The 25,626-nt window shown below is 49.1% G+C and overlaps 1 protein-coding gene across 1 annotated transcript in view; it reads left to right on the top strand.

Moving 5' to 3' along the window:
- LOC128270370 (uncharacterized) overlaps window positions 1–25,314 on the top strand; it is a 30,316-nt gene extending 5,002 nt beyond the window's left edge. The window contains exons 2-8 of the mRNA XM_053007768.1: window positions 18,455–18,564; window positions 18,640–18,828; window positions 18,909–19,093; window positions 19,186–19,327; window positions 19,410–20,952; window positions 21,031–21,166; window positions 22,162–25,314. Of these exons, the coding sequence (XP_052863728.1) occupies window positions 18,455–18,564; window positions 18,640–18,828; window positions 18,909–19,093; window positions 19,186–19,327; window positions 19,410–20,952; window positions 21,031–21,166; window positions 22,162–24,721 (4,865 nt within the window). The 3' untranslated portion in view covers window positions 24,722–25,314. The remainder of the gene's footprint in view (window positions 1–18,454; window positions 18,565–18,639; window positions 18,829–18,908; window positions 19,094–19,185; window positions 19,328–19,409; window positions 20,953–21,030; window positions 21,167–22,161) is intronic.
- Window positions 25,315–25,626: the final 312 nt, after the last annotated feature.

Genomic DNA, 25,626 nt, shown 5'->3' with positions numbered 1-25,626 from the left:
AATAACTTTATCGTCCATAAAATCCGGTTATCGCTGCTATTGGCCGGGAAAAAGTGAAAACGGCCCCCTACTTTGACTCCGCCATTTGGGACCGACACTCTGTGAACCTCGAGCAACACGTCTTGTGGAGTCTTATCATGAGAGCGACTGGCGATAAAACCACAATCAGCACCGCATACCGCTCGGATGATTGTTTCTTTCGATTGCGTGTTTCTCTGTTGTGATGAATAAATGTAAATGTCAAACTGGAAGCAATCGCGGTCCGTTGAAATGTCTTATTTCACGATCTCAAGCGCTGTGGGAGATTCACTACAGCGAAAGCGTTTCATTCAATGCCCACGCACACCACGCACGTGTGCAGTTGATTGTGCATCCGGAAAGCGGACGAAAAGCGCACCATTGTGCATCGCCCCGCAATGCACCGCGCGTCGACCACTTTATTAATGGGTTGCCTCGCACCGAAATGCATCGCACTGCACAGCGACCGCTGTTGACCTCTGCTTCCCGTGCCCCGTGTGTTGGATAGTGGTTGGCGCAGCGCATCATCATCATCATCGGAGCTATGCTTCATCCATCGACAACACCAGAAACTCTCGGTTTCGTTTCGACTTCACAAACTCAATCCCCAGTGAGTGAGAGAATCGGAGACCGGATCGACGGAGACCAGAGTAGTAACTCTTCCGCCACCGGGGCGGACCCAGATCATCATAACTTTATGTTGCGGTCCCTCTTCCACTCTCCATTTCTCCGGGGTTTTGATGTTGCCTTTTATTGTTATTTTTCTTCGACTCCCCGTTCACAAGCAATCCGTTCCGTTCGTGTATGGCTCCGTTTCCGTTCCGTTTCGTTTTTAAAGTGCAGTCCGTTCTGGGCGATGGAAAGTGTGAGGCCCGTGTATCTGTGCGTGTTTGTGTGGGTCGTGCGCGGGAGTAATGGACGAAAAGCGTTTAATTGGGGCCAAAAGTAGAGAGTGATGATTTGTGGGAGGCAAAACATTTCCTTACTACCGCGCCCCTGCCGTCGAATGGTCCGAGTAGAGCGCGCCCCAAACGGCGTGATGTGCTCGATTTGCTGGCCACTTTTGCTAAGGAAAATGAGAAAATTTAATATAACAAGCTAGGCGCGGTTGTTAACGCCCCTGCGAGACCCTTAATATGCGTTGGTTCGTTTCGTTGCGGTGCATTGAGCATAATGACGGACAACCATTTTGCTAACAAGGAAGCGATCATCTCCTTTTGGAGGACGATCTTTAATGTTTGGGTTGATGGGCTCGATCGATTTGAAAAACAGTTGGCTTTGAAACAGTGATCATAGTACGAATACATACAGATAACTGGTTATAAGTCTTTTTGAATAAATGTTTCCATAGGTCGTCGCAGCAGGGCTTTGGAGTTCTATATAAGAGTTCTATATATTCTTTGGAGTTGATAATAGTCTTAAAACCGGTATGCGTGTCTTAGATTCAACACGAACCTCGCGGCAAATCAATAAAACAAACCAAAGCCAGAGAGTAAACCGTACCGTAAACAGCCCTTCGTGCGCGGCAAGTGTAAACAGTTGTGGCCCAAACTCATCAACGTCTCAAGATGGTGGCACATTGTGCCGTTGCATCGCGCCTAGAGTTTGAAAATTCTCAGCCACAATTTTCACTCCTCAGCGGAGACGCGGAGGGGACCGCTCAGCGGCCCTGCAAACATACCCCGCTCAGCGATCATTACCAATCTGTTTCTCGGTGTGCCTTCCCGGACCCTTGGGTTTGAAATCGACTTGCATCGCGCCTTAACATGCCCGACTGGATGTGTATAATTGAATAAATTATGTTTGATTAATGGGGCCCTACGTGACTGACGGTCTGGCCTGGCCTGGTCTGACTGCATCCCAGCGCTTGCTGTTCTTCGCATGGAATTTCGGATCGGGTCGAGAGCAACGAGCCCCGAAATCTTGCCCTAAGCGCACTGTGTAAACAAACAAGCGCGACTGGTGACTGTGCCGACGGCGGCTGCGGCTTCGATATTGTGTGGATATTAAATGCTTATGACCCCTGCACACTGCATAGCATGTGCCTCCTGTGCCCTAAGATGGCGCAGCTGCACGACACACGCCGGCGTGACGGAGCGCAGACGAACATGGCGCTGCCCTGAGAACTGGCGTACAAAATAATTGTACTTTTTTGCTATAATTTTTTTTGGATCCGTTGCCTTTCGATTCGCTAACCTGGATTTGGGCCTCATATCAGCTTTAAGACAGCATCGCTTTATGTGTTCGCTGTACCCGCCGTGGCCGAGAAAATGTTTCGGGTTTCGTGCTTCGCGATTCGCGACCGGCCTTTCGAACTCCGCTAAGGAAAGAAAAACACTGCTTAAAAAGTAAAACAGATCTACGCAGGTCACTGCTTTTAAGGTCACACTTTCGAGCTTCGAGCCCCTTTTTAGTATGTGGCCGGTTTTGGGGTCTGGTTTTGGGCTTTTCTTTTCGCCAACTTTAGGCAGCGGAATGGCAGGAAATGAAAACTTTTTCGTTCAATTTTTAACTTACGCTCAGCTTCCTCGGTTCGCGGCACTGCCTTTCTCGCTGAGTTTTTCTCCTTTTTTGCTCATATGCCGGGGCGTAGGGCAAAGCTCTGTATGATTAGTATTTTGGGCCTTGTGTTTGTGTTTTTTTCGTTTTGTTTCTCTTAATCTTCCCCCGCATCGCAAAAGCCAGGCCCGCGGTAATGATCACGAGTTGCTTACAAGCCGAAAATGATTCGCGAAAGTGGCTGCTGCTTGCTTATGTATTATTAAGTCGTGCTTCGGCCATCTCCGGTGTGCCGGAACACCGTCGTCGGCGGGATTCGCAATGAAAGGAGAAAATATGCTTCATTAAAAAACGCATAACACCCGCCTGCATCATTGCAAATTGCTGTGCTGTTGCCGCTAAATGGAGCGACGCAGGCATCGTAACTTCCTCGGGCCTCGGGATGACACTTTTCACTCGTTTGTAGTCTCGTTTTGAAACGATGGTTTCATATTTTATTTATTTTTTATACTCATCAATTTAGGAAGAAGCTTTCGCTAAATAAGACGTTAATATTGTTCAATAATTTGAAGCCATGGTTTGCTCGAAATGCCAACCGCGCGAGTCGTTTGTGAGAATCGTTTAATCGAATTAAGCATCAAGCATACTTCTGGCGTGTCTTGCCAGCGTCGTGCGCGATGCGCGAAGTGCAATCGTCAATCGTCCAGTTCAGTATGCACAAACCTATACACACCCAACACGGATGCATGATTGTTGTGGACCACTGTTAGCTGTCGGCCACTTCCTAAGAAGGCCGCTTCTCGCCAACATTGGCTTCCGGTTGATAAAAGCGGGAAGTTGCGCTCGCCCGGAGGCTGCGATATCGCAGCTCGGTTGTGATGCACCAAACGATCGAGGCGAGCACTCGACAGAGCGGTTGGTGATAGTTTTTTGTATGCGAATATGTTGGCAAAAATGCTACATATTTGAGCGAGTATATTAAACAACGGAGCAAAAATGAATATTTTGTAGAGCGTAACTTGGAAAACTTTTGCGGAAAGGTTGCCACCACGTGTGCATAAATAAAGCATAAAAAATGTCCAAGGTTGAATCGAACAAACCGGAAGTCTGGGTGTGGTCTTCACGACATAACACAACCACAACGAATTCGATAGGCAGAACCGAGAGCAACAGGAGTGAGGACACATTCCCAAGCACCCAACAGCGACACAGCCTAACGTGTAAAAGCCTATCAGGTTACATATTTAATGAGCGCTGCACATTATTCTGTATGCTCCTTTTCCCTAACGTGCTCGGCATGTGCAATCGATAACCCGGCAAATGGGACTTATTTTAATCCGTTTGCATCTGCAATGAATTTGTGGCGGCATCGGCCACAGAGGGAACGATGTTTCCCAATGTGTGGGAACATAAGTATTCTCTGGAAGTTGCAAACTGGTGATTGGATTGGAACTGCATCTATTATCCCGCAATTGGTTGCAGTAAATCGCATTTAAGGATTTGTGTGAGAGGATTGACAACGCTTTTATCCCATTTGCCGCTGCTAATGCTGAGAGTGCGTGGCCGCATCATGAAAAGGCTGCTCGTATTTAAAAGGGGGCAAACATTCGAATTCGAATTTATTTTCCAGATTCTTCTCTAAAGTTGCCCCAACATGGCTGGAACGCACGCAACACACAGTGCCACATGCCGTCGACGCAAGTGCAGTCCAATGTGAAAGCTTGTTTGGTGCAATCCTGTCGTAAAAAAAATCAATAGCCCAACACGAAGACGGCGCCATTTCACGGCCCCGGACAACGCTCTGCCGGACGGACAACTCTCACTTGGTCCCATTTCTGCTTCGGGACCTTTGCCTGTGCCGCTCGTCTTCGGCTCGGCTGCCGCTGCACTAAAAGTTTCCCGTTAATGTGGATAGTCATTTCCAGCGGCAACGCGGCCAATAAATTCCGTCCCCATTCCTGCTGAAGGGATATCGAAAGAAAAGCGACCCTTTTATTTAGCAACGGAAGTGTGTTATTCGGAATGATCCTCTCCGGACGCGGACGGCGAAAGAGAGAGAGTCAACCGGGAACAAGATAGACGCTTAAGCCGTCGTTTATCGTTTATCGAACGAAAGTGCATTAGTAGCTCTGCCTGGGTCTTCCGATCTCGCATAAGCTGCCTATCGGTTCTCTAGCAGATCTACTCAATTCGATTCAATCCGATTTACTCGCTACACCCACGTGGTGCAGAACCCGCCGGGGTGGTGCCGGCATTGTGGGACACCGATAGGGGGCCTGTGGTGCGGTGCTGTGGCATACTTAGAACAGCAGCATAAAGTCACCTGCGTGAGCGCGAGGCGGATTTGTTGGTGGACTTAAATTTAAATATAGCATGACCCGGAGTCGCCCGACTGTCGTTTTAACCCTCAACGCGAGGTGGTCTTGTTCGATTTTGGGTTTGGGTCGTAACAGCTAAGACACGTAAAAAACACGTTAAAAGTTAACTACGAAATGACCTCTATTAAGAAGAGGGCTTTAAGGCCCATCTCGCTTTATAAGTTTATACTTTTCTTTAATTTGAATTGCATTAAATTTTACTTGTTTTGCTCAATAATTAATTTTAATTCTAGAGCTTAATTTAACTTCCTCGACAACTTCTCAAACCAATAATAATAAGTTTGGCATCAATAGCCTAATTTGACTAATTTGAAACTAATGTGACACATTCGCTTGAGGGTTAAACGTTCGCCTCGCATACCGTCTAGTCGGGAAGTCTACGTTCAGCTTTAGACTCAGAGCTCCCCGAATCGATGGGTGAGGATTAAGTTGAACCTGTTCCGACCGCACGGCCACGCGTAGGAGAGAGCGCTGCGCTGTGCCAGGTTTGGGGTGTATTTAATGCTAAAGAAACTCTCAATCTTTCTCAAATAGTATAAACCCGTGCCGAACAACTGCTCCTTCCGAAGTGATCGGTTCGAGGGGCCGAATTCTTTGCCGCCCGCTGTGACGAATACTGAACAAGAATGGACGGAAACCCCCCGTTAAATACGTGACCCTTAAGTGGGAAAATAAGGCACAGTGAAAGGTGGAATTTCCGTCGAACATTTTCTTCCAAGCTTTTCCTAGACACGGCGCTCTCGCCGCTGTCGGCCACTGCACAGTGAACGGGAGGCGTGAAAAACGGAACCGACATCGACATTTTCTACCTCCGTAACACCCCGACCCGGGGCCGCCAGGGGAAACCGCGAGCTGGTGGAAATTCAGCGAAAGTGAACGAAAGAAAGGAACTATTTCTAGGGAATGTTTATTTTTTCCCACCGCGCACCGCTTGACACTGACTGGTGGGCTTTTCTGGGCCGAAAGAAAATGGAAACCACTGGTGGGAGTGGAACCACCTGTTAATGGGAAAAGTGCGCCATTCAGTACGCAGACCAATGGACTGCGATAGTTCCGTAGCCATTCCATAGGCCAAGTTCAACTGCACCGCCGTGCGTTACGTGGAGAAACCGGGACAAAGCACAAGTACCAACACGTGCACGGACAACAAATTAAATGTAAAGTAACTTTTCCTTGCACCGTTTTTCACCGTGGCCATTGTGTGCCGTTTCCATTTGTTATGCGCTCAGCACGGAGAGGCGCTTAGGGCGAATTGGCAATTGCAACTGCAACTTGCGGCGCACAAAGAGCTACACGAGAGAGCTTTTTTTGCGGTGGTGTGCCCGTAAACACGCGTGAAGGGTCAGCTTTCAGTGTTCGTAGCGGCTGGGGTAACTGTAGCCAGCGGTTCGGTTTTTGCAACTGGACGGCTACTCCCTTTGTTTCGTTTCGGTACCCCGAAGCGTTGTGTGCGTGAAGAAACTTGACCCGCCCTTCAGGGTCTTAAATCCTTTGTCAACACTTGAAACTTTTGAGACTGAAGACGGAGAAACAGAATCAAGGCCAATTAATTGGTAATTTATGGAATAACATAGTGGATTGAGCAGTAGCAGTATAATGTAGCAGTATGATGTTATTCACTTCACAGACCATTCAACATTATCGTTCCGACTGTGGGATTTAATTAGTATGTCAAAATTAAGTGGAACTCGAACGTATATTTCTTTATATAGAAGGTTATTATCAGCTTGCAGTTTAATTCTAATCTATGCTTATTATATTTTCACAAACATGCTGGAAGTTCAAAGAGACAGAACTTGTCGATAAGAGGGCCAAACAGTGAAACATATGCTTTCGAAGCTTATCATCAAATTAAATTCAATCAAATTACTACCGTACATCTGTTTTAACGTGACCTGGAAGCCATGAACTATGGTACAATAAATTAAAGAACGAAATGAAATATTTCATTCCATTCGCGATCACAAAACGATGAAAAGAAAACGGAAGATCCCTGGCCCCATCGTCTGAGGGAGTTAACCTTTTGCCATCACACTTCATCCAATCGTTTAATAGTTAATCTTAATCACCACCCCGTGAGGATGCGCAAGTCTCTGTGGCCAATGGAAATAACCGTGGTCGGTCGTGGCCACTTCCAACAATGCTCGCGCGAATTACTTTGTCTGCCTGGCTGCATCCATCATCGCGTACCTTGAAACAATTAAAACTCATTCAGCGTGCCACATTATTGCACGCTGCTGACGAACCACACACCGTGCTCGGATGACGATGATGTCTCAGGGATCAGCTCGAAACAAACAAAAAACCGCCGGATGCATTCCCTCATCATCGTGCATCTCTAATGATGATGAAGCTGCTGCCGCTCACACCGTCCTTATCGCAATCATGCAAACAAAACCCTGTAAAGTCTGTTTAAAAATGGGTGTGACTAATACGCTAAGTAGTACTACGCCTCTGGTTGCAGCATCAACAAAAACAAAAAAGCATTTACGTAGTTTGAATACATAAATGTTTACATGATCGATCGATTCGCAGCACGGCCCAACAGGCATCATCAGGCAAACAGCATTAATTTCTCGTGATCGCCATCATTGGTGTCACGCGCGGAAGGGGTATTCTGCGGTAACCTTCCTCTCCGGGGCGGGTACCGTACGCATTGAATCGATCGAGTTGATCGAGTCAGTGATGGTGGTGTGGCTATGGCGCCGGTGGGATTCTGTCTTGGCCCCTTTGCAATCTTGATGCGGAGAGTGCAACGAAGTGCATTCTGCCCGATGCGCGAGCTATTTATAGCATTAACGAAGGGTTTTCGGTCGGCCACCCTCCCCTTTCTGGCCACAGTGTGTGGGGAGGCGAATGACCCTACACTACATTTCCCAGCAATGGGACTTGATTTTTTATGTTCCTTAGAGAGATTTGCTTTATTGATCATTTACTATGGTATATTTGCGTATTGTTCTGTTTTGCTTGCTATCTCATAATTTCTATCTTGTTTTGTTATTTATTTGATTCTCTTTACTTTTTCCACAATCGTTAGTTTAATCAGTTTTGTAGTTGACTTTATAGCTTTTCATTCTTTCCTTTTCTGTTTGCTAGTTTTGTTTTGTTTAAATTTCAAATTTTGGCTTCCAATTGTTTTTATTCTATTTACCTATTCTTTTTTTTTATTCTATTATTTATTCTATTGGTATTTAATGTCTAGACCTGAATTAGTTTCATTCAATGGAAGGCACTCCAAAGTCGAATGCGGTTTTCACGCGATTTACAGATTCCCGTCTTCACGCAACCGACCGTCGGTTGACGAAACCGTGAAATGGTTTAAGATTTAGCGTGCTGCCCGCTGAGGAGGAAACATAAATCGCTTGGCGCACAATGACACGCGTGACAGCCAGGCCAGGCCACGAGATGCCGGCCAGTAGCGGCCGCCCAAAGGCCACGGGCAATTCTATATTGATTGGCCCAGTCAGGCGCAGAACACTCGCCCAGCTTCGCCGCGTAGCATAATTTACGCTGTCGCAACGAAATGAAATTACATTTTATTCACGTTGAGTGCTGGCGCCTACCGCCCATGGCCAATGTCTTTCTCTCTCCTTCTCTCTCTCAATCGTCCACTTTAGAACACACGCCAATTGGTGCAAAGTGTGAAGTCACTTAAAGGCCAATCTTGCTTTCGCTGAGTTGAGCCCCTGGCCATCGTAGCTGACATCATTCAAAGTGTTTTCCGTGGATTGCTTCCGCTCGGTTAGAAGACCACTTCAACGATCGTTTAACCCTTCGGCGGTGGCAATTTCCTGATTTTGGAAAAAAATTAATCCGTTTTATATAAATTTTTAAATAACAAATCTCAAGCAACCTTATCACAATGGTGTGGAAGGTACATTTAGGATGGAACATTCAAAATAATTCGAATAATTGGTTTATTTTAAACCCTAGACAATTTAATTAATTAATCTTTCCACTTGTTTGGTCAAAATCATTCCATTCGCCCTGCTTTGCCGACAAAACCCGATTCAACACAGCCCGCTGGCGCCCTTAAGGGTTACGGCACACGGAAGCAAGCCGCTGGCCGTGGCGTTGAAGGGAGTGAAAGAAGTGAAAGGAGGGTCATGGTCACACCCGGGGGCCACCGGGCACATATCGATGACAAACAAGCTGGCCAATTTGGGTGGGCAGAAGCGGCGCTGGGGACCATAACGACCTTCCGCCGCCGGCGGGGTTCTGGTCGTTTGGCGTCGGAGACTCCAACTTAACCCCTCGACGGCGACGCGCCTCTCTGGCGTACGGACGGCGTCGTTGATCTGCACACCGACGTGATTGACGACCCAAGACCTGACGGCTGATGATGACGATGACGATGGTGCTCGTAAGGGGTGCCATGCCTGCGATGGATTCGGTGGATCGTTCCTATTTGTCACGGGTTCACGACTCCGGCACCTCGGTACTTTTGGACTGCGGCGCAGCATCATCAGCTCCCGAAAGTGGCCGTTGCGTGGCTCGTTCAACTGGAAACTGGATGTCTCAATTGTGGACTAGTGGTTGACGTTTTTTTTTTCGTTTCTTCCCCTTCTGTTGTCATTGTTGCTGTGGTTCAGATATTGCGGGGCCGCCACCAGTGTCGTTGATGGTGTGGAACTGTCGCGCCCGATGGAAGTACTGTGGAGCCCGAGAGGTTCTGAAGTACGGGACGTGGTCTGGTTGGTAGCGCCATTATCTTCGCCATCGGCGACGGACGACCACACGAGACACCCGGAACGTGATGGTTCTATAATGAAAAACCCCAGCGCGCGAGACACATCTGCAGGTTTGCCAAATTCGCTTGCATGCCTTAAAGCGCCGGAGGGGGGGGTTCCGGCGCGGCTGCGTGGCCGTGACATATTTTATCCGGTGCATGATTTAGATCTTGAATGCCGTACGAATTTAAGTTTTTATTATTTATTATTACCAAATTAAAATGGCTCGCCTGAGCGTTCATTTCGACTGTGGTCTATGCTTTCTAAAATTAATTTTAACCACAAGTGATGTCATTTATCACGAAACAAATGTTTGGAGAATGTTTTTAGGGCCTTACGTTTTATAATGTTTCACGTCTGCTTTCTAACTGTTCGTCGAAATAGCATGAGGTTTTGGAATTTCACAAAAATCGCCAACACGTTTAGGTGTAAGAAAGTGAAAGACTGAAACCGAATAGTGCCCACTTTTGTTCATTGACCATCAATCTTCATTAAATCATAGAGTAAAGCACGCGCTCCGTGAACGACTCCGAACCTAGAACAAATACACAATGTCACTCGCCGTCCCGTACGCCGGATCCATTTAATATGTAATGGCCGTTGCCGAACATTAAGGATGTCCTAATGCGCGCACCATGCCCTTGTGCGTGAAGCCCGCTGGAAGCGATTCAACGTGACGCAACGGTGACACTAGTCCGGTGTGGACCCACACGACCGCTGTGTCCGGCGGGTAGACCGCGGACAGCGCTTTTTTTCTGTTTCGACCCTGGCGACTAATTCCGTTGGATTAGTCGGCGGCATGCTAATGTCCCCCCAGATGACAGTCGTCATGCCGGGCGCTGACGTAAGCCTCTTTCACTTCTCCAAGAAGACAACACTTCTTCTCCGCAGACAACAGAGAACCGTCCGTCGCTCTCGTCGGGGTGCCATTAAATGCTGTACTGAACGACTCCCGGTTCTTCCGGTCGCGGACCCGAGTTTTATGGAAATACAATTTCGGTTTTTTTTCTTTAGTTTTCCAATCCGATACGTTTGCCAGTTTACGGCGCCCAGTCGGAACACCGATCACGCAATGGCCGGAGCGTGGTTCTTGATGTGTTCTGCTCCGCATCACCGGGGATTTGTAATGTAAATTGACGCGCCCCATGGAAAACGCATCAAGAGCCGGGTGTTCCAACTCGGCCCGATTCGGATCAAACATGGTGCTGAAATGCCAAACCTTCTGGAAGGAAGAAATAAAAGTTAAACACTGGACTGAAATCATCAAAACAAAAAGGATAATGCTATTTTTTGATATCGCATTGGTTTCCATGTCCCGCGATCGATTCCTTCTTAGATGTTTTGGGTCTCTAGCTTCCGACCCGGCTTCTACTGCCTTCCCTATGCTCAGCTAGTCATGGAAGGCAAAGTTTCTCTTTCCCTGTGTCTCTCTCTGTCGTCAATCGGGCCGCTTTGTGAGTACGCTGGACACCCTACTGCGTGAGGGCGTCCCCTTAGAGACACAGCTGTATTTTGTAGTGGAAAACGGCGAATGACTCATCGGCCTCCCCATCGGCTGGGGAAGGAAAAATTAGTTCCCTCTCGAACGGGGAACGCCGCGCCATGTTCATGTAGCGAATACCTTTGGGGCTTAATTACGTTTGCTGATTGGTATCTTTCTCACAAGGGTCGCACTTTGTGGAGGCTCAATGTTCAATAGGCATCAAGTTTTCGCGGATGATTCTGCCAATTTATTCTCTTTATTGGCATTTGATCGACAAAAGGCTGAAACATAATTATGTCGCTGATTGTTCGTGGAATGTTTCGACTGGTTCCGAGATATTTCTTCGAGCTCGAGCTCGAACCTTTTTTTCAGTACTTAAACTATGGTGGATACAATTTACAAGTATTTTGTATAAATTTTTCAGCGAAAGTATTATTGTTGCACAGCGAAATCTGCAAGCGTAACAGGAGACAAAAACATACAGTCGGCGACCTGTTCCATTTTCCCGCAACTAATTACTGTCCAATTTCACGCCACTTGTATTCCTTAGCCATCTGACGAGTTTCTTCGCCGACAAAAGTAAAAAAAAACTATGCTCCCATATGGTTCTCGTTCATGCAAATGCCAAACAAAAGCTAGTTCTAAACATAGAGACATAACCCCAAGCCGGGTCCGGCTCGGATGTCGTGTAACCTAACTCGAAGAGGCCGCCATCTCCAAGTGAATTGCTTTCCTTGCAGCACGGCGGCCGCTGTCTATGGCGAAAATTCTTCCCAAGTGTGTGTTTTCTTTGCAAACATCCGGTGCTGTAGTTGGCGAAACACCACCTGTCACTATTGACCCACGCCCCGCGGGGCGGAACACTTGCTCTTCTGAGCCGCATGATGTACTTTTTGTACACCCCTGGCCTTTGGTGGCAATCAGGGTTTTTTTTTCTTCAAAATGCTTCCTGTTTGTTTCATTCGGCTCAATTTTCCTAATTTATCGTCGAAACACCGGATGACATAACTAACGAAGCAATGGGCCCCGGCCCTTTTAAGGATGGCGCCCACCAGCTGTGTCGTGTGGTGGATCCTATTTGACTCCACTTTTTCTGTGGCAAATTTAATCCTTTGGGTTTGGGTGGTTGTGGAGACGAACGACGAAGGGAGCGCGTAATGTTGACAAACTAAGTGTCCGCGAAAAACACGTGCAAATTTAACTTGGCCAAAAGAAACACACTGTTAATCGTCGATTTTTAATTACAGTTTGAGAGAGTTGATAGGGTTTATTAACGGAGATCATAGGGGTTTTTTTTGGGTAGAAAAACGGCCCGGCTCGTATTTATTATGACATGGTTTAATAACTAGATTTATGTATTTAAATTTAAATCATTAAAAAAACCATAACTTTGACACGACTGAAGCTCTGAAAAACTGTTCCTAGATGTTGCTCATTTTACCAATGGAGTGACCCAAGGCGCCATGTTTTCCATTTTTTGAATATAATTATTTGTCACGTACAACGAAATGCTTTCTATTTTATCATGCGCAAAGCCATAGCGAACCGTCGAAAAACTTTGTAAATAAAGAGAAATGCCTAAAAACTGGCAGAAATGAGAAAATGTTGCATTACCCTGGTCTAAAATTTTGCATTTTCCAGGGTCGGCAGAGGTTTTCCTTCGAAGCATGTTTTTGTTTGGCTCATACGCCGTCAACAGAGAAAAACTCTTCTTCACTTCAAGTGTGTGTATTTGCGTGAACTTGTTTCGGCCATTTTAAACTCTCTTCCACTGCCATTTGCTGTGCTCTGCACCAACCCAATCCAGGGCCAGAAGAAACGTTCACGCATTTTATGCCAAACATTTCCAACGCCTGGGCGGTCGATGGTTCTTCGGCGACAACCGGCGAGAGCCATCCGTTTGCTCCAACTCCAACGCGAGGAAGACCGTATCGCGGTGTGTTCCTTTCCGACGACGACGAATAAGGAAACTTGAATCTGTGGCGGTGCTGGCCGGTGTGGGATAGAATTTATCGTCTTCAAATACTGTTATTAAAGCCAACGCGCGCACGAATCGGCGTCACCGTGATCGCTTGTGGTTTGAAATCTTCGCAAAAACGCAATTGCAGTTCCCCCACGGGTAGCTGCGCCGTGCACTGCGACGGCGAAACCAGGGCTACAATTTAAGCAGAACCGACTCTCCGCGATCGGGAAGGTAGGGTAGACAATCCATCACGGATAAATCTGCATCGGAATGCACAGCAGTGGATGTTGTTTTATCGACAACCACTCCACTCATTTGCTCCATTGGCCGCGGTGGCCCCCGTGATGTGTGTAATGTTTCTTGGAACACTCCGACCACCCGTTCAAGGTCCCAGACATGCACGGAGCCCAAGGTTACCGAAACATTTCCAATTTCCCGCAGAACGTGTGAGTTGACGCCAGCCAAGATTTTCCCGAAATAGAATGCGCGATGCAGCTTTATGGCCAAAATATTCGCAACATTTCACTTCCGTTTCGTACCATTTTGGTGAACTGTTGGCAAGAATGGAGAAAGAGAGAGAGAGAAGGAGATCCTTTGATTTTTGGGAATTCGAGCAAGGGACCTGCTGACGGGACACATTTTTTAACCGGAAACCTAAGAACACGGCATGACCCACCGTAAACGAGGTTTGCAATTCTGCTTATGTCGCCCTTTTGCGGTGCCGAACACCTCGCCGATGCTGGCCAGAAGAACCGGTGAACCAGAAGAACCATGTTCTAAGCTATGGCGGACGCGTTGCTTAGGCCGGTTACAGAATAGTCACGAAGCAAAGCGAAGAGAACGGAGTTCTGCTGCTCTGCTCCTGTGGGGCCGCTGTGCTATAAAAGGAAGGTTTACGCGCTGACCGCAACATAATTGTCTCCGGCGGCACGGGATGGTGGAGCCCCTTTTTATGCCATATTTGGCCGTATCACTCGACTATGTTATGTGAGTTGGTGGCCCAGCACATTTGCAGTGCAATAAACGAGCTGGTTGGTGCTACCGTTTGGTCTCTCTTGGTCCTGGGGACATTTTAGCGGGGCTCCGGGACATTTTAGCGGGGCTCCGGGACATTTTAGCGGGGCATGTCGGAGTCGGAGGTAAATGTCTTTTCTGTTGGTGTCTGCAACCGACCAAACGAAGATCTTTCTACTTTTTTGTTTCTTTTTATTTATAAACATAAAAGGATAAACACTTTACACAAAACATCACCATTTAGCGAATGACTCTTGTCCGCCAATAATTGCATAACGGGCGCGAGCGCTGTGCTACGATGAGTGATCTAATTGAAAATCTTGGTTCCCGGAATCAGCTCATCAGCAGCCGTTGGCCGGACGGAGAAGATGATTCGCACAGCCGCTATTGCCTGTTTTCCGATGCTTCCCAGAAACGCAGTGAATCACGAAAAAACGCTTGTTCACCAATTGAAGCCGCAGTAAGGCCACGATGGTCTGCAGTTGAACTTCGGGATCAAGCTGCCTAACCAGCAACTTGTTGCTATGCAACAGCAGCCTGCACAGCAAAGAATAATGAAACGGAATGCTGTGGCAGTGAACTTGATCCGATTTCTGTCGATATTTTACGATACAAAAAAATCCACAACAGACCGGTGCTCCTTCACATCCTTGTAATAATGCTGCCGTGTACATTACCTGCAAATAAATTATTTTTATGCTCGCTGCTAACGGCATATTGAAACGTCCTCGCCCCTCGCAATTCGCCACAATCTTTCTCGCCGCGATATGGCGTAACTGATTAGACCCACCGAAAAAAAATCGGTCCATCACCCAGAATGCTTTCCTCGCTTCCAAACGGTTCTTCTTACGGTATCCGTTTTTTTTTTTGGCCAGAGCCAGAGTGAAGTAAACCACCACAACGGCTTCTCCGTGGCGCATGTGCCTTAATTTTGTTTGGTAAGATAGTCAGCCAACCCGCCAGTCAGTCAGCTAGCCAGCCAGCCTCTCCCTTAAATCACAAATGTAGCGACGGCGGCACGGTTCGATGGGGTCGATAATTGGGTTTAAATTTCGCGGAACCAGCCTTTCGCGGGCTCCTCACGGGATTAACGGGGAACCATACGTATACCCGTCACCGGTGGACGAAACGAAACCGAATTTGGCACGGCCCCGCGGCGTGCCCTCTCCACGGATGTGTCGAATTTGGAAAGCTTTTATGCCAGCTTCTTGGTGCATTGACCCAGAAAAGAAGTGTCCAAAATCGCCCATCGTTTGCTCATTGGGGTCCAAATGAATTAGGGCGAGTGGATCATTTTTTTGCGATGTTCCCAGGTCGGGGTATTTTGTTCGATAATCTTTTTTTTTGCTGAAAACGAATGATGGTAAATGATGCAAAAAGGACGATGCTTAGCGCCCAACAGTCCTCGACGCCTGTTTTTTTTTTTCTAAGGACAATTTAAAAAATTTCTACGCAAGTTACAGGTAATAAATTAGCTGACGTTTGGAAAACAGAGCCACAAAGAAAAGGTGCAGCGAGAGGCAAGCAGCTCAAAGCAAAGTTATTTACTCAATCCGATCGATCATAAATTTAACGATTGTGCAATCAACCGTTCCGATTCATTATCAACGCATTCTGACCTTTCCAACGATCACGCCAGAACGTCAGTGTGTGTTGTAATAAACATCGGTTTGACATCGAAAAAAGAAAATAATGAAGGCACGACGGTTCCCTTCTTAGAGTTAGCATTTCGCAAACCATCTGGGGAATCGACTATTTTATGCTTATCGAATTCACCTCATTATCTTTCGACTGTTGACGACAGTCGATCGTTTAGCAGGTTGTAAGGAATTGTTCGAAAACTGTCCCCAACTCCAAGCACAAGCACGTTGCCGTTGGTTCGCTACATCATCCGTCAACGTTACACCCGATGGGCCGGGTTTTTTTGGGTCCGTTCGAATTTTTGGCGACAACTTGAATGATCTTTTAAGTTGATGATAGTGGGGCTCTGTCTATGATAATAGATAACATAACAAACGAATGCTCGATATGCTCGAAACTTAACTGTGACTTTAGGTGGGACGGTGCAAACATTGCGTCGTAAAGTACGTAAAATGAGTGCAACTGCGTCTCTGGTCTCTGGCGGACGTCCCGTTACGGCTGCCGCGCAAAGCAATGAACCTAGAGACCCTGCGCTTCCGATGGTGGTGTGAGCCAGGCTCCGTGTTTAGCACTTGCCACGATCACGAGCTGGCAGTCCTTCGTTAAGAGATTAGCACCACCGCCCCAAGCGGTGGCTGAAGGGAACGCCATCGCCACGAGCGACATTATTATTTATTATGGCAACAACCTACACACACGCAGCAGACCCCCCCAAGCCTGGTTTCTAGCCAGGCAGACCCATTACTTAGCGCAAGAATCGCGCATCAACGTGTGTTGTGTGTGATTTCACCCTTGTTCCCATTTCGCAGCCGCGCCGTACGATGCAGCTGATGCAGCGGGAAATTCGCGAAAGGAGAAGAACAGAACCTATGTGCTAGCTGTGGCCCTTCTCCGTTGCATTCCCGGATGCAGCTATGATTTGTGGGACCGCAAAAAACTAGTTCCGATGACGCTCTCGTTTCGCAGTGTGCCGATCTGGTTCTGCCGCTTGGCACACCACAGAAGCAAGGGAAGCAAGAGACACAGAATGTGCCGACATTTGAACGTGGGATAAATGTTTGCGATGACAGTAACGGATCTTGCCCGTCAGTTGTGTCAGTATTCATAACGAAACCGCCAGCGCCACTGGAAAATCGAAACTGTTTGGAAAGTGTGATTAGCACAAACAACGTACGATAAATCTTGGTTGCATCGGTTTGGGGCAGACCCCGGGAGTCACGACCGCGAAGCGCCGGGGCCCATTATTTCACACAGCCAGCCAGCCCGTCTTGTGTAATCGTCTTGCGTACGCAGCTCATCCGAGCGTGGCGTACTGCTCTGCGATCTGCTTCCGGATCATGTTTGTTGATGTGTTTGCCCGCCTGGCAAGGAGTCTGCTTGTTGGCAAACTCTTTTTGCTGCATTTGCAAATAAATTGTACGATATTTAAGCTAGCGATTTTGAGATTCACTGCACATCTGTACAATGTTCGCACAGGATTGGGAGAAACTTTGCAAACGTTTATAAAATATCTATTTCAAATATCTAGTGTGTTCTAGTAATATTTTTGAATATTTTGGGGTAAACCTTGACAATATTTTGGATGCAAAACTAGATAAATATATTACAGGTAAACCATACAGGGGAGTTGAATAGACCAGATCTCGTGTCAATTGATGTCAAATCACTCACTGCACTCAAATCCACACTATACTAACTAACTTTTCGGGCCGGAATTGACGTGTTTTATGGCGGTGCTCAATTGCATTCTTTCAATTACTTTCTTCCTGTGTGTTGAGCGTTTGCCTGATTTTGTTCACCTAACTCCAGGAGTCTAAACTCTCTTAGAGACACAAAGTACCGTAAATGCCCCCCGTACTCGATCCACTCGCTTCCACGCTTAGTAACACACCTTGCACGTCTTGTCCCGCCTCTAATAGACCATTGGTTTACCTTTTTTTCGGCGCAAATTGATTGCCCATATCTAATCTGGAAAACGGTCCGTGATTTCTTCGGACGGCCAGGTTTTCCAGGTTACTTCCCATTCGTTCCCCCGACCGTTTCGGAAACGGGAACGGGCCCAGCACCGTAGGCGGCGGCGTTCCACATGCATTAACACGTGGGCCGGGCGGTGGTCGTAACCCAGACGTGCGGCGCAATAAGTTCTGGCCCCTGTGCTGTGTTGCATCCGACCCAATTTTCGGGCGGTCCGCACCACTTTCTTCTTCTGTCGACAGTCTATCGAGGTTCATTGCCTGCCGACCTAAAGCAAACGGAATGGCCGTTCGGCCGAAGACAACGCACCATCCGGATGGGCAATTAAAGTTGCGCACAAAATTCGTAACATTACGCAGCGCGGGCCATCATTGTTTCGCAACAACAATGTTTTGACTGGTGGGCATAATGATCTCTTTTGATTTTATTAACCGGAAACATCTTCCTGCGCGATGCCACCTTCCGGTTGACCGCAAGGCTTCACTTTTCTTGTTGGCAGAGATAAGGCAAATGGGGTTTACGATGCCGCCTTTGTGACGCCACCGGGCAATGGGCCCATCCTGCCGAACGTCGCTTTTGGGAAGATTAGAACTGTAGCAAGAGAGAAGAAAGTGTGCACGGGTTTTATGTATTGGGAAAACGTTATCACAAAATTGACAACATTTTATGCTCTCACAGTGTTTCTATTTAGTAGCACCCAGGTTTAGTATACAGAGTTTGTAACAATGTCTTTATTGGTCTATTTCTGCCGCAGATGACGATCGGTTGCATCCTTCCAGTGAGTTCTCGCACTACGCGAAAATACGGCCACAGTTGCAGCACGGGCGTGATAAACGATTGCTTACGAATACCCATGAAGAAGAGGTACGTATGGGCGGCAGCGCGTTCCGAAGTAGATCGGTCCGGTTGATGCGATTTTTCGCTCCTCTCTCGTTCCAGAACGGTCTTCATGCGTCGCATTTAACCTTAACCTATAGATTAGACGAAGCTGATGTGATATTAGATTTACAGTTAAACGAACAGCTAATACCGGACGGCCACTTCCTTAGCTATCAGCTGCCGAACGGTACCGGCAAGCACGTCGTACGATACAGCCGTCCGCAGGAAGTCGATCTTTGCCACTACCGGGTATGTAGCAATATGGCAGCGCTTTGCTAGGTTTTCCTCGACCGCTAATCGATTCACACATACCGTTTGTGGCACCGTAGGGCAAAATACGTGGGAAAGCTGATTCGAGTGCCGCGATTTCGACGTGCGAAGGCATCCGGGGGATTATCATGGACCGTGACGAGACGTACTACGTTGAAAGCTTACTGCCGGTGGCGACAGACGCTGAACGGTCGACGGACACCAATCGCTCGCGAATTGACCTTGGCGAACACTTTATTTATCGGTTAGTAGCCGGCGGGGCGCACCTTGAAAAGCTTTCGCCGCTAATCGTAAAAAGTGTCCCCCTTTTTAACGGCCCACTATCTTTCTCCGCAGACATGCAGATTTACGACCAACCGGTGTCGATGGGGGCCATCATCGATGCGGTTACGATGGTGGATACGTTAACGGCACTCACGATCCGGAACTGTATCGACAGCAGTTGGCGGAACATGGCGCAGCAGGCGCGACTATGCAGGTACTAAAGGCGCTACGGTGCCCTTCGGTGCTCCGAAGACTGACGACTAACGTTTTCCTTGTCCGATTGCGGTGTTTTGTAGCGCTCGCGGCGGGCAGTATCGTCGGGCGCCATGCCCAAGATTCGTGGCCCTTACAACGCCAACCGGCACTCGAGCTACGTCGAGCTGGTGATCGTGGTCGACAATAAGATGTTCAAGTCGATGCGAGAAAACTTTAAAACGGTGCAAAAGTACTGCAAGGACATCACGAACATCATCAACGCGCTGTATGAACCGCTCAACATCTTTATCGGCCTGGTCGGGGTGGTCGTGTGGAACGAGGGCGACGAGATCGAGATGTCGAAGGACGGCGAGGTGACGCTGAAGAACTTTTTGCATTACCGCAAGAAGACGCTGATCAAGGACCACCCGAACGACAATGCGCAGTTGTTCACGAAGGAGCACTTCGATGGCGGTGTGGTGGGCAAGGCCCTGAAGGGGCCAATCTGTACGTACGAGTTCTCGGGCGGGGTGGAGATGTACCACAGTGAAATCATTGGCGTGCAGGCGACGACGGTGGCGCACGAGATGGGCCACAACTTCGGGATGGAGCACGATACGGCCGACTGCCAGTGTCCGGAGGAGCGGTGCATTATGTCGGCTTCGAGTTCGTCGATCGCACCGAAGCACTGGAGCCGTTGCAGCATCGATCAGCTCAACCTGGCGTTCAACCACGGCATGAACTACTGCCTGAAGAACAAACCCGAAAGCCTGTTCGAGTCGCCGGTGTGTGGCAACGGGTTCGTCGAGGTCGGCGAACAGTGCGACTGTGGGTTGCCTGAGTTCTGTGACAATTCGTGCTGCGAACCGGAAACGTGTATGCTACACTCGAACGCCTCGTGTGCGACGGGCGAGTGTTGCGATCTGCGGACGTGCAAACCGAAAATCGGTGGCACCGTTTGCCGCCCCGCCGACGGTGAGTGCGATCTGCCGGAGTACTGCTCCGGTGAGTCCGAGTACTGTCCGGGGGACGTGTTCAAGCGCGACACCGAGACCTGTGACGAGGGGAAAGCGTACTGCTACCGTGGCTCGTGCCGATCGCAGAACGATCAGTGCCGGCTGCTGTGGGGACCGACGGGCAAATCGTCCGATCAGTGCTACAAGAAGAACGAGGAAGGCACCCGGCACGGGAACTGCGGCTACAATCGGGTGAAGAACGAGTACGTCAAGTGCGACGAGGCGGACATACACTGCGGAATGCTGCACTGTCGGCATCTGAACGAGCGGCTCGAGTTTGGCATGGAGTCGGTGGCCATCCTTTCGCACAGCTTCATGACGCACAATGGGGGCGTGATACCGTGCCGGACGGCGATCGTCGATCTGGGGCTGCAGAAAGTGGACCCTGGCCTAACGCCGGACGGGGCCAAGTGTGGCGAGGGTAAGATGTGTCTCAATCAAATGTGCATGTCGGTGGAGAAACTGATGGCGGGCGGCAACGGAATGGCGTGCCCGGAGAACTGTAACGGCAAGGGAGTTTGCAACAGCGAGGGTCACTGCCACTGCGAGGAGGGTTTTGCACCGCCCCTGTGCAATCTTCCCGGGCACGGTGGTTCGATTGACAGTGGCCCAGCGACGGATCCAAATGGTAAGTTCCAAAAGCCGGAGGGTCGATTATCCTCGGAAAGTACCATTCCAACATCGAATCTTTTTGCTCCACACACAGCAACGGCCGGGTTCCGTCGAGCGATGTACATCTTCTTCTGTGGCGTGGTTCCCGTTTGTACCATCTTCGTGTTCCTGGTGTACCACTTCCGCGAAGGAAACGCGTTCGCCAAGAAACGCAAATCGCCCACCAACATGTACGTACCGAGATATTCTTCGTCCGGCGCCACCACTGCCACCACCCGCACGCGCTCTTTCTCTTCTGCTAGTGATTTTCGTTCTCTCGTTGATGGTGATGGTGGTGGTGGTCAACGGTCAACAGAAGGACACCGGCAAGTTTCTCTCGAGCGACACGAATCGCTGCCGTGTGGCGCCGCACGGGCAACGGTGAAGGTGTACGAAGGGCGTACGCCCCGAAGGAAGGCACCGTTCCCGCCCGGAGCCAAGCGTCAGCGACTTGTGACCATCGGAGACATGCGTCTGGTGTCCAGCACCAATCCGGACCTGCTGAATGCCAGCACCGAGCTGCATCTTTAGTTTTGTTGTAGTTTGTGTGGTGTGGTCCCTTGTGTTCGTTCGCTCGTATTGCACGCCGCTGTCAAGCTAATGTCTGGTTAGTTTACGCCGGTTTCTTTCTATCGCTTCGCTAACTAATCTTCGACCCAAAAATGGTAGAATTTGTATAATAGTAGATCCTGTTTTTACCTTTTTCCTACTTCATTACGCTTCGCTCCTGTGTGTTTTGGTGTGTTTGTGGTGTCTAGTTTTAATCGCATGGATAGGTAGCACTGGTAATTACCATTGTAAATGAAATTACAAACATATTTTTAATCATAGTATAATTTGGAGATCTCAATTGGTTCTCAACACATTCAATATTGCACGTAGTACGGCGTTAGATTGCACCTCTATAGATATGCGTAGTAACCTATGCAAATCTCAGGCAGTGCTGTTCAATTTTCCGCTTGTAGATTACTAGATTAAACCGAACGTCAAATATGTCTCATCCTAGACCACGTGTACTAGAAATGTGATAAAAAAGATTTTATTTAAGTTTTTCCACCAATTGCATGAATCACCATTTCGAAACAATAACTTTTACTATTTCATGTTTGCACGTTGATTTTTCAACCATCAAACCAATCGTAGGGGCAATTTGTGTTGATAATTCACCATTTCCAAACCATTGCAGCTTGAACATTCACATCAAACCGGACAGTTCGCACTCGGCAAGCTCCACACATACGATGCTACCTTCGTCGCCAAACTCGCCCGACTCGGACATGAACTCGGCCCTGCTCCGGCCGTCAGCCACGCTCGTCGCGACACCGGTCACTGCCGGGCCGGAGTCGGACTCTGTTGCCAACGATAATATGTTTGGTAAATTTAAAGGATTCACCCTTCAACCACTTCCCCAATCCAACGCCCAGGGCAACAAACGGTCGCCCAAGGTAGCGCTGGTGCAGCCCGTGGCCAAGTGTAGCGAGGACACGACCAGCAACGCTGTCCCAGCCCGTGCCGCACCTCCCGTTCCCAAATCGCTTAAATCGCTAGAAGCAGGCGCGCAGCCTTCGACGGAAGGAGGTAGCCCCACTGATAATGTAAAGTACGCCAAACCACCTGCAGGTACTCGGTACGCACAGCGCATCAATGGCTGCAAGTTGGCCAACCACGAGCATCAGCTAGATTCCTGGTCTGCCCCGGCCCTTCCACCTATGAACCCCGGTTCAACGGCACGGCCCATCATCTCCAGTCCCATCCTCGAGTCGTCAACGTGCACCTCGCGCGAACTAGCGTCATCGACCGTCGGTGGTGGCCAACCATCGGTTGTTCCCATTCGACCGGCACCGACTCTGCCACCGGTTGGCACGGAAACCGTTTCCTTGGCACCGGCCGGTGGCGCTTCATCGTCTAACCCGGCCGACACTGGATCCCTACCGGCGGAGGTTCTTATCAATCCGGTCAGTAGAGAAAAAAAGGCAAAGGAGAGCAAACTGAACCGCATTACGTCCTACTTGAAGAAAGAGGAGAAATCCGGCAAACCGGAACCGAAGCAGCTGAAGGTGATCGATAAGGAGAAACTGCGCAACATTGACATCTCCGCACCGATCCCGATCGATCAGGGTGGAGAGCTGGCCCGCAGCATGCCCAAGCTGGTGACCGCCGAACCGAGCGGAACCAAGAACACTGCTGCTGGCGGTGATGCCAACAACACGGTGCAAAGAGCGACAAGTATGCGAGATCCGAAAGCGAATGGCCCGAGTCCGGCAGGTCGTCGGGTTCGTATTGTAGATGATCGAACACCGGACGGTACGGACCAAACGGCCGCCACAAAAAAACCTACAGTTGCATTGAAACGACCGCAAAGTATGGTCGGCACGCGTCCCACGATTCCGCCTCCCAGACCACCGGTTCCTGCACAGACACTGGTGCACAGCGCCATGAAGATTCCCGGCGTTCCGGGCTATCAGAATCCACCGCCTCCGAAAGCAGTAAAAATTGTATCCCCTCCCAGAGCGCGGTCCGAGTATGACGATTGCCGCAACGGGGCTGAGGTGCCGCGTGGTGCCACTCACGGAACGCCACACGGATTGGACAATATCTACGCAGTGATCGATGAGTCACCGTCGCCGCCCAGCATCCTGTCGCCTCCCGCGTCGGCCATTTCGTCCGGTGGTAGCTCGGAGAGCATGGGACTGTTGGGAGAAATCGTGAACGAGATCGAAAGCCGTCACGGTGACTCGGTGTACATTGCATCGACGTTGCGACGCACGGGTGGCGACGGCAGTAGCCGTAAGTCCTCTTCCATTACCAGTCAACCGACGGCGGTCGCCAATGGGGGGCCAACTGCTGGCGATGAACTGCCGCATGATGACGATGACGATGAGCCGACGTACGTCAACACGTCGGACATTATCGACGACGATGATGACGATTTCGACGCAACGGAGGACGACGATGAGAGTGCGGACGATGATGCTGGTCCGGGATCGGGGCCCGCACCGGCGAACCGTAGTTCCTTGCTAAGCACCACCTCGAGCGGTTATCTGCGACCATCGGCCATCAATAGTGCACCGATCGCACGGATAGCACCGTCGACGGCCGGGAGCGGAGTGAGCGAGAAACCGTCCACCAACACCGCTTCGGTCACTGCCAATAGCTTAAGTAGTTTCAAATCGCCCCCCGCGGCACCGGCGGCTGCCAACGGTGGCGACAACGTGCTGAATCACATCAAATTCCAAGGTCCCACGGCGAAGGAACCACTCAAGAAAACGGTGACGGTCCCTGCCACAAACCAGAGTGCCGCCAGCACGGTGTCCTACAAACCGTACCACAGCGTCCTATCGAACACGGCCCGCGCAGGCTCGGTAGTGGCCGCTACGAAGGCCAAAATAGCTTCGGAAAAATCGAACGCAAGTAGCGGCAACCCTCCGACGACGGTGGGTACCAAGAAACCGACCACTCAAACCGTGCGCACCCGGACCCCATCTCCTCGAGGAGCCATCAGCAGTAACGGTCAGATACCGAACGGTACCGTCGCTTCCGGGGTGAAGGCTGGCCAGAAGCCTAAAACTCCTGCCAAACCGGAACCACTGACGACAAAACCGATAGCGGCGACGGCCAAAGTGTCTCCCGCCACCGGAGGCGGTCCCGTTGGTAATGGGAAGCTGCTATCGGCGGCTGCACGGCCCGCGCCGGGGAAGGCATCGAACGTGGCTTCGTTACAGCAAAAATTTGAACAACGAAAGTAAACCTCGTCGATAGCTCCGCGGGATCGTCCCAGCGATGGCGGCACAGGTTTTGTCCCTCTTTGGCCTTTTAGTTAAATTATTTCGCCGGCGTCATAGTTTGCTCTTTACACTACGACTATGAGACCGTTTGTTTTTCGGATAAGAGATAATTACTTATTTAATGTTTTGTGAATAGATTTTATAAGATCGTTATTTAAATCACAGACGACAGGTCGCGAGATGCGAGATGGTGCTCTAACGAATCAGTTGACCCGTCGTTCCTCATACCGTAGTCTGTCGTAGAGAAGACGAGCACCGGAGGCCGATGGGTGGACAACGCACACTTTAAAGTCCATTTATTTAGGATGCCTATGTCGAACTATGTAAACGTTCTGTAAAATGCTAATAAGCTAAGGTGAAGAATGTAACGTGCACGGACTCGTTGGTGTCGATAAATGTTTAGTGTGTGACTCCTTGCTATGGCGCAAACCAAAGAAGCAGACAACAAAACGAACAATCAATATCCGGATCAGCAAATTCTTTGACGGTTGCTTTTGGAGAACCACCAGTAGTGAGCATGGTTGCGATTGTAGACAAACATTGCCAGCCAACAGGACGATTATCGGTACTTTGTTGTGAAGAAAACATGTTGAAGAAAGTAATATTCATCTATCAGACTTGTTGAAACGATGTGAGTCCGTTACGTTGATTTCGATTCAAAAATTCGGAGCTGTTACGTTACGAAACCCAAAACCGAACAATGTTACATAGCAGTAAGCTCGCATCGTAAGCCAGAAGCATGTAAATAACTGCACAAAATGCCAACCGATGGCGGTCCAACAGTCGGTCGGCGGATCGGCCTTGTAATAACACAAAACGCATTTTCCCTCCCCTCGGTTCTTTGCTTCTTGTTTTGAATCTCATTT

The sequence above is a fragment of the Anopheles cruzii genome, chromosome 3 (genome assembly GCF_943734635.1).
Source record: "Anopheles cruzii chromosome 3, idAnoCruzAS_RS32_06, whole genome shotgun sequence".
NCBI classification, from domain to species: domain Eukaryota; kingdom Metazoa; phylum Arthropoda; class Insecta; order Diptera; family Culicidae; genus Anopheles; species Anopheles cruzii.
The sequence above is the reverse complement of the archived record's forward strand: the minus strand, read 5'-3'. Positions and strand labels throughout refer to the sequence as shown.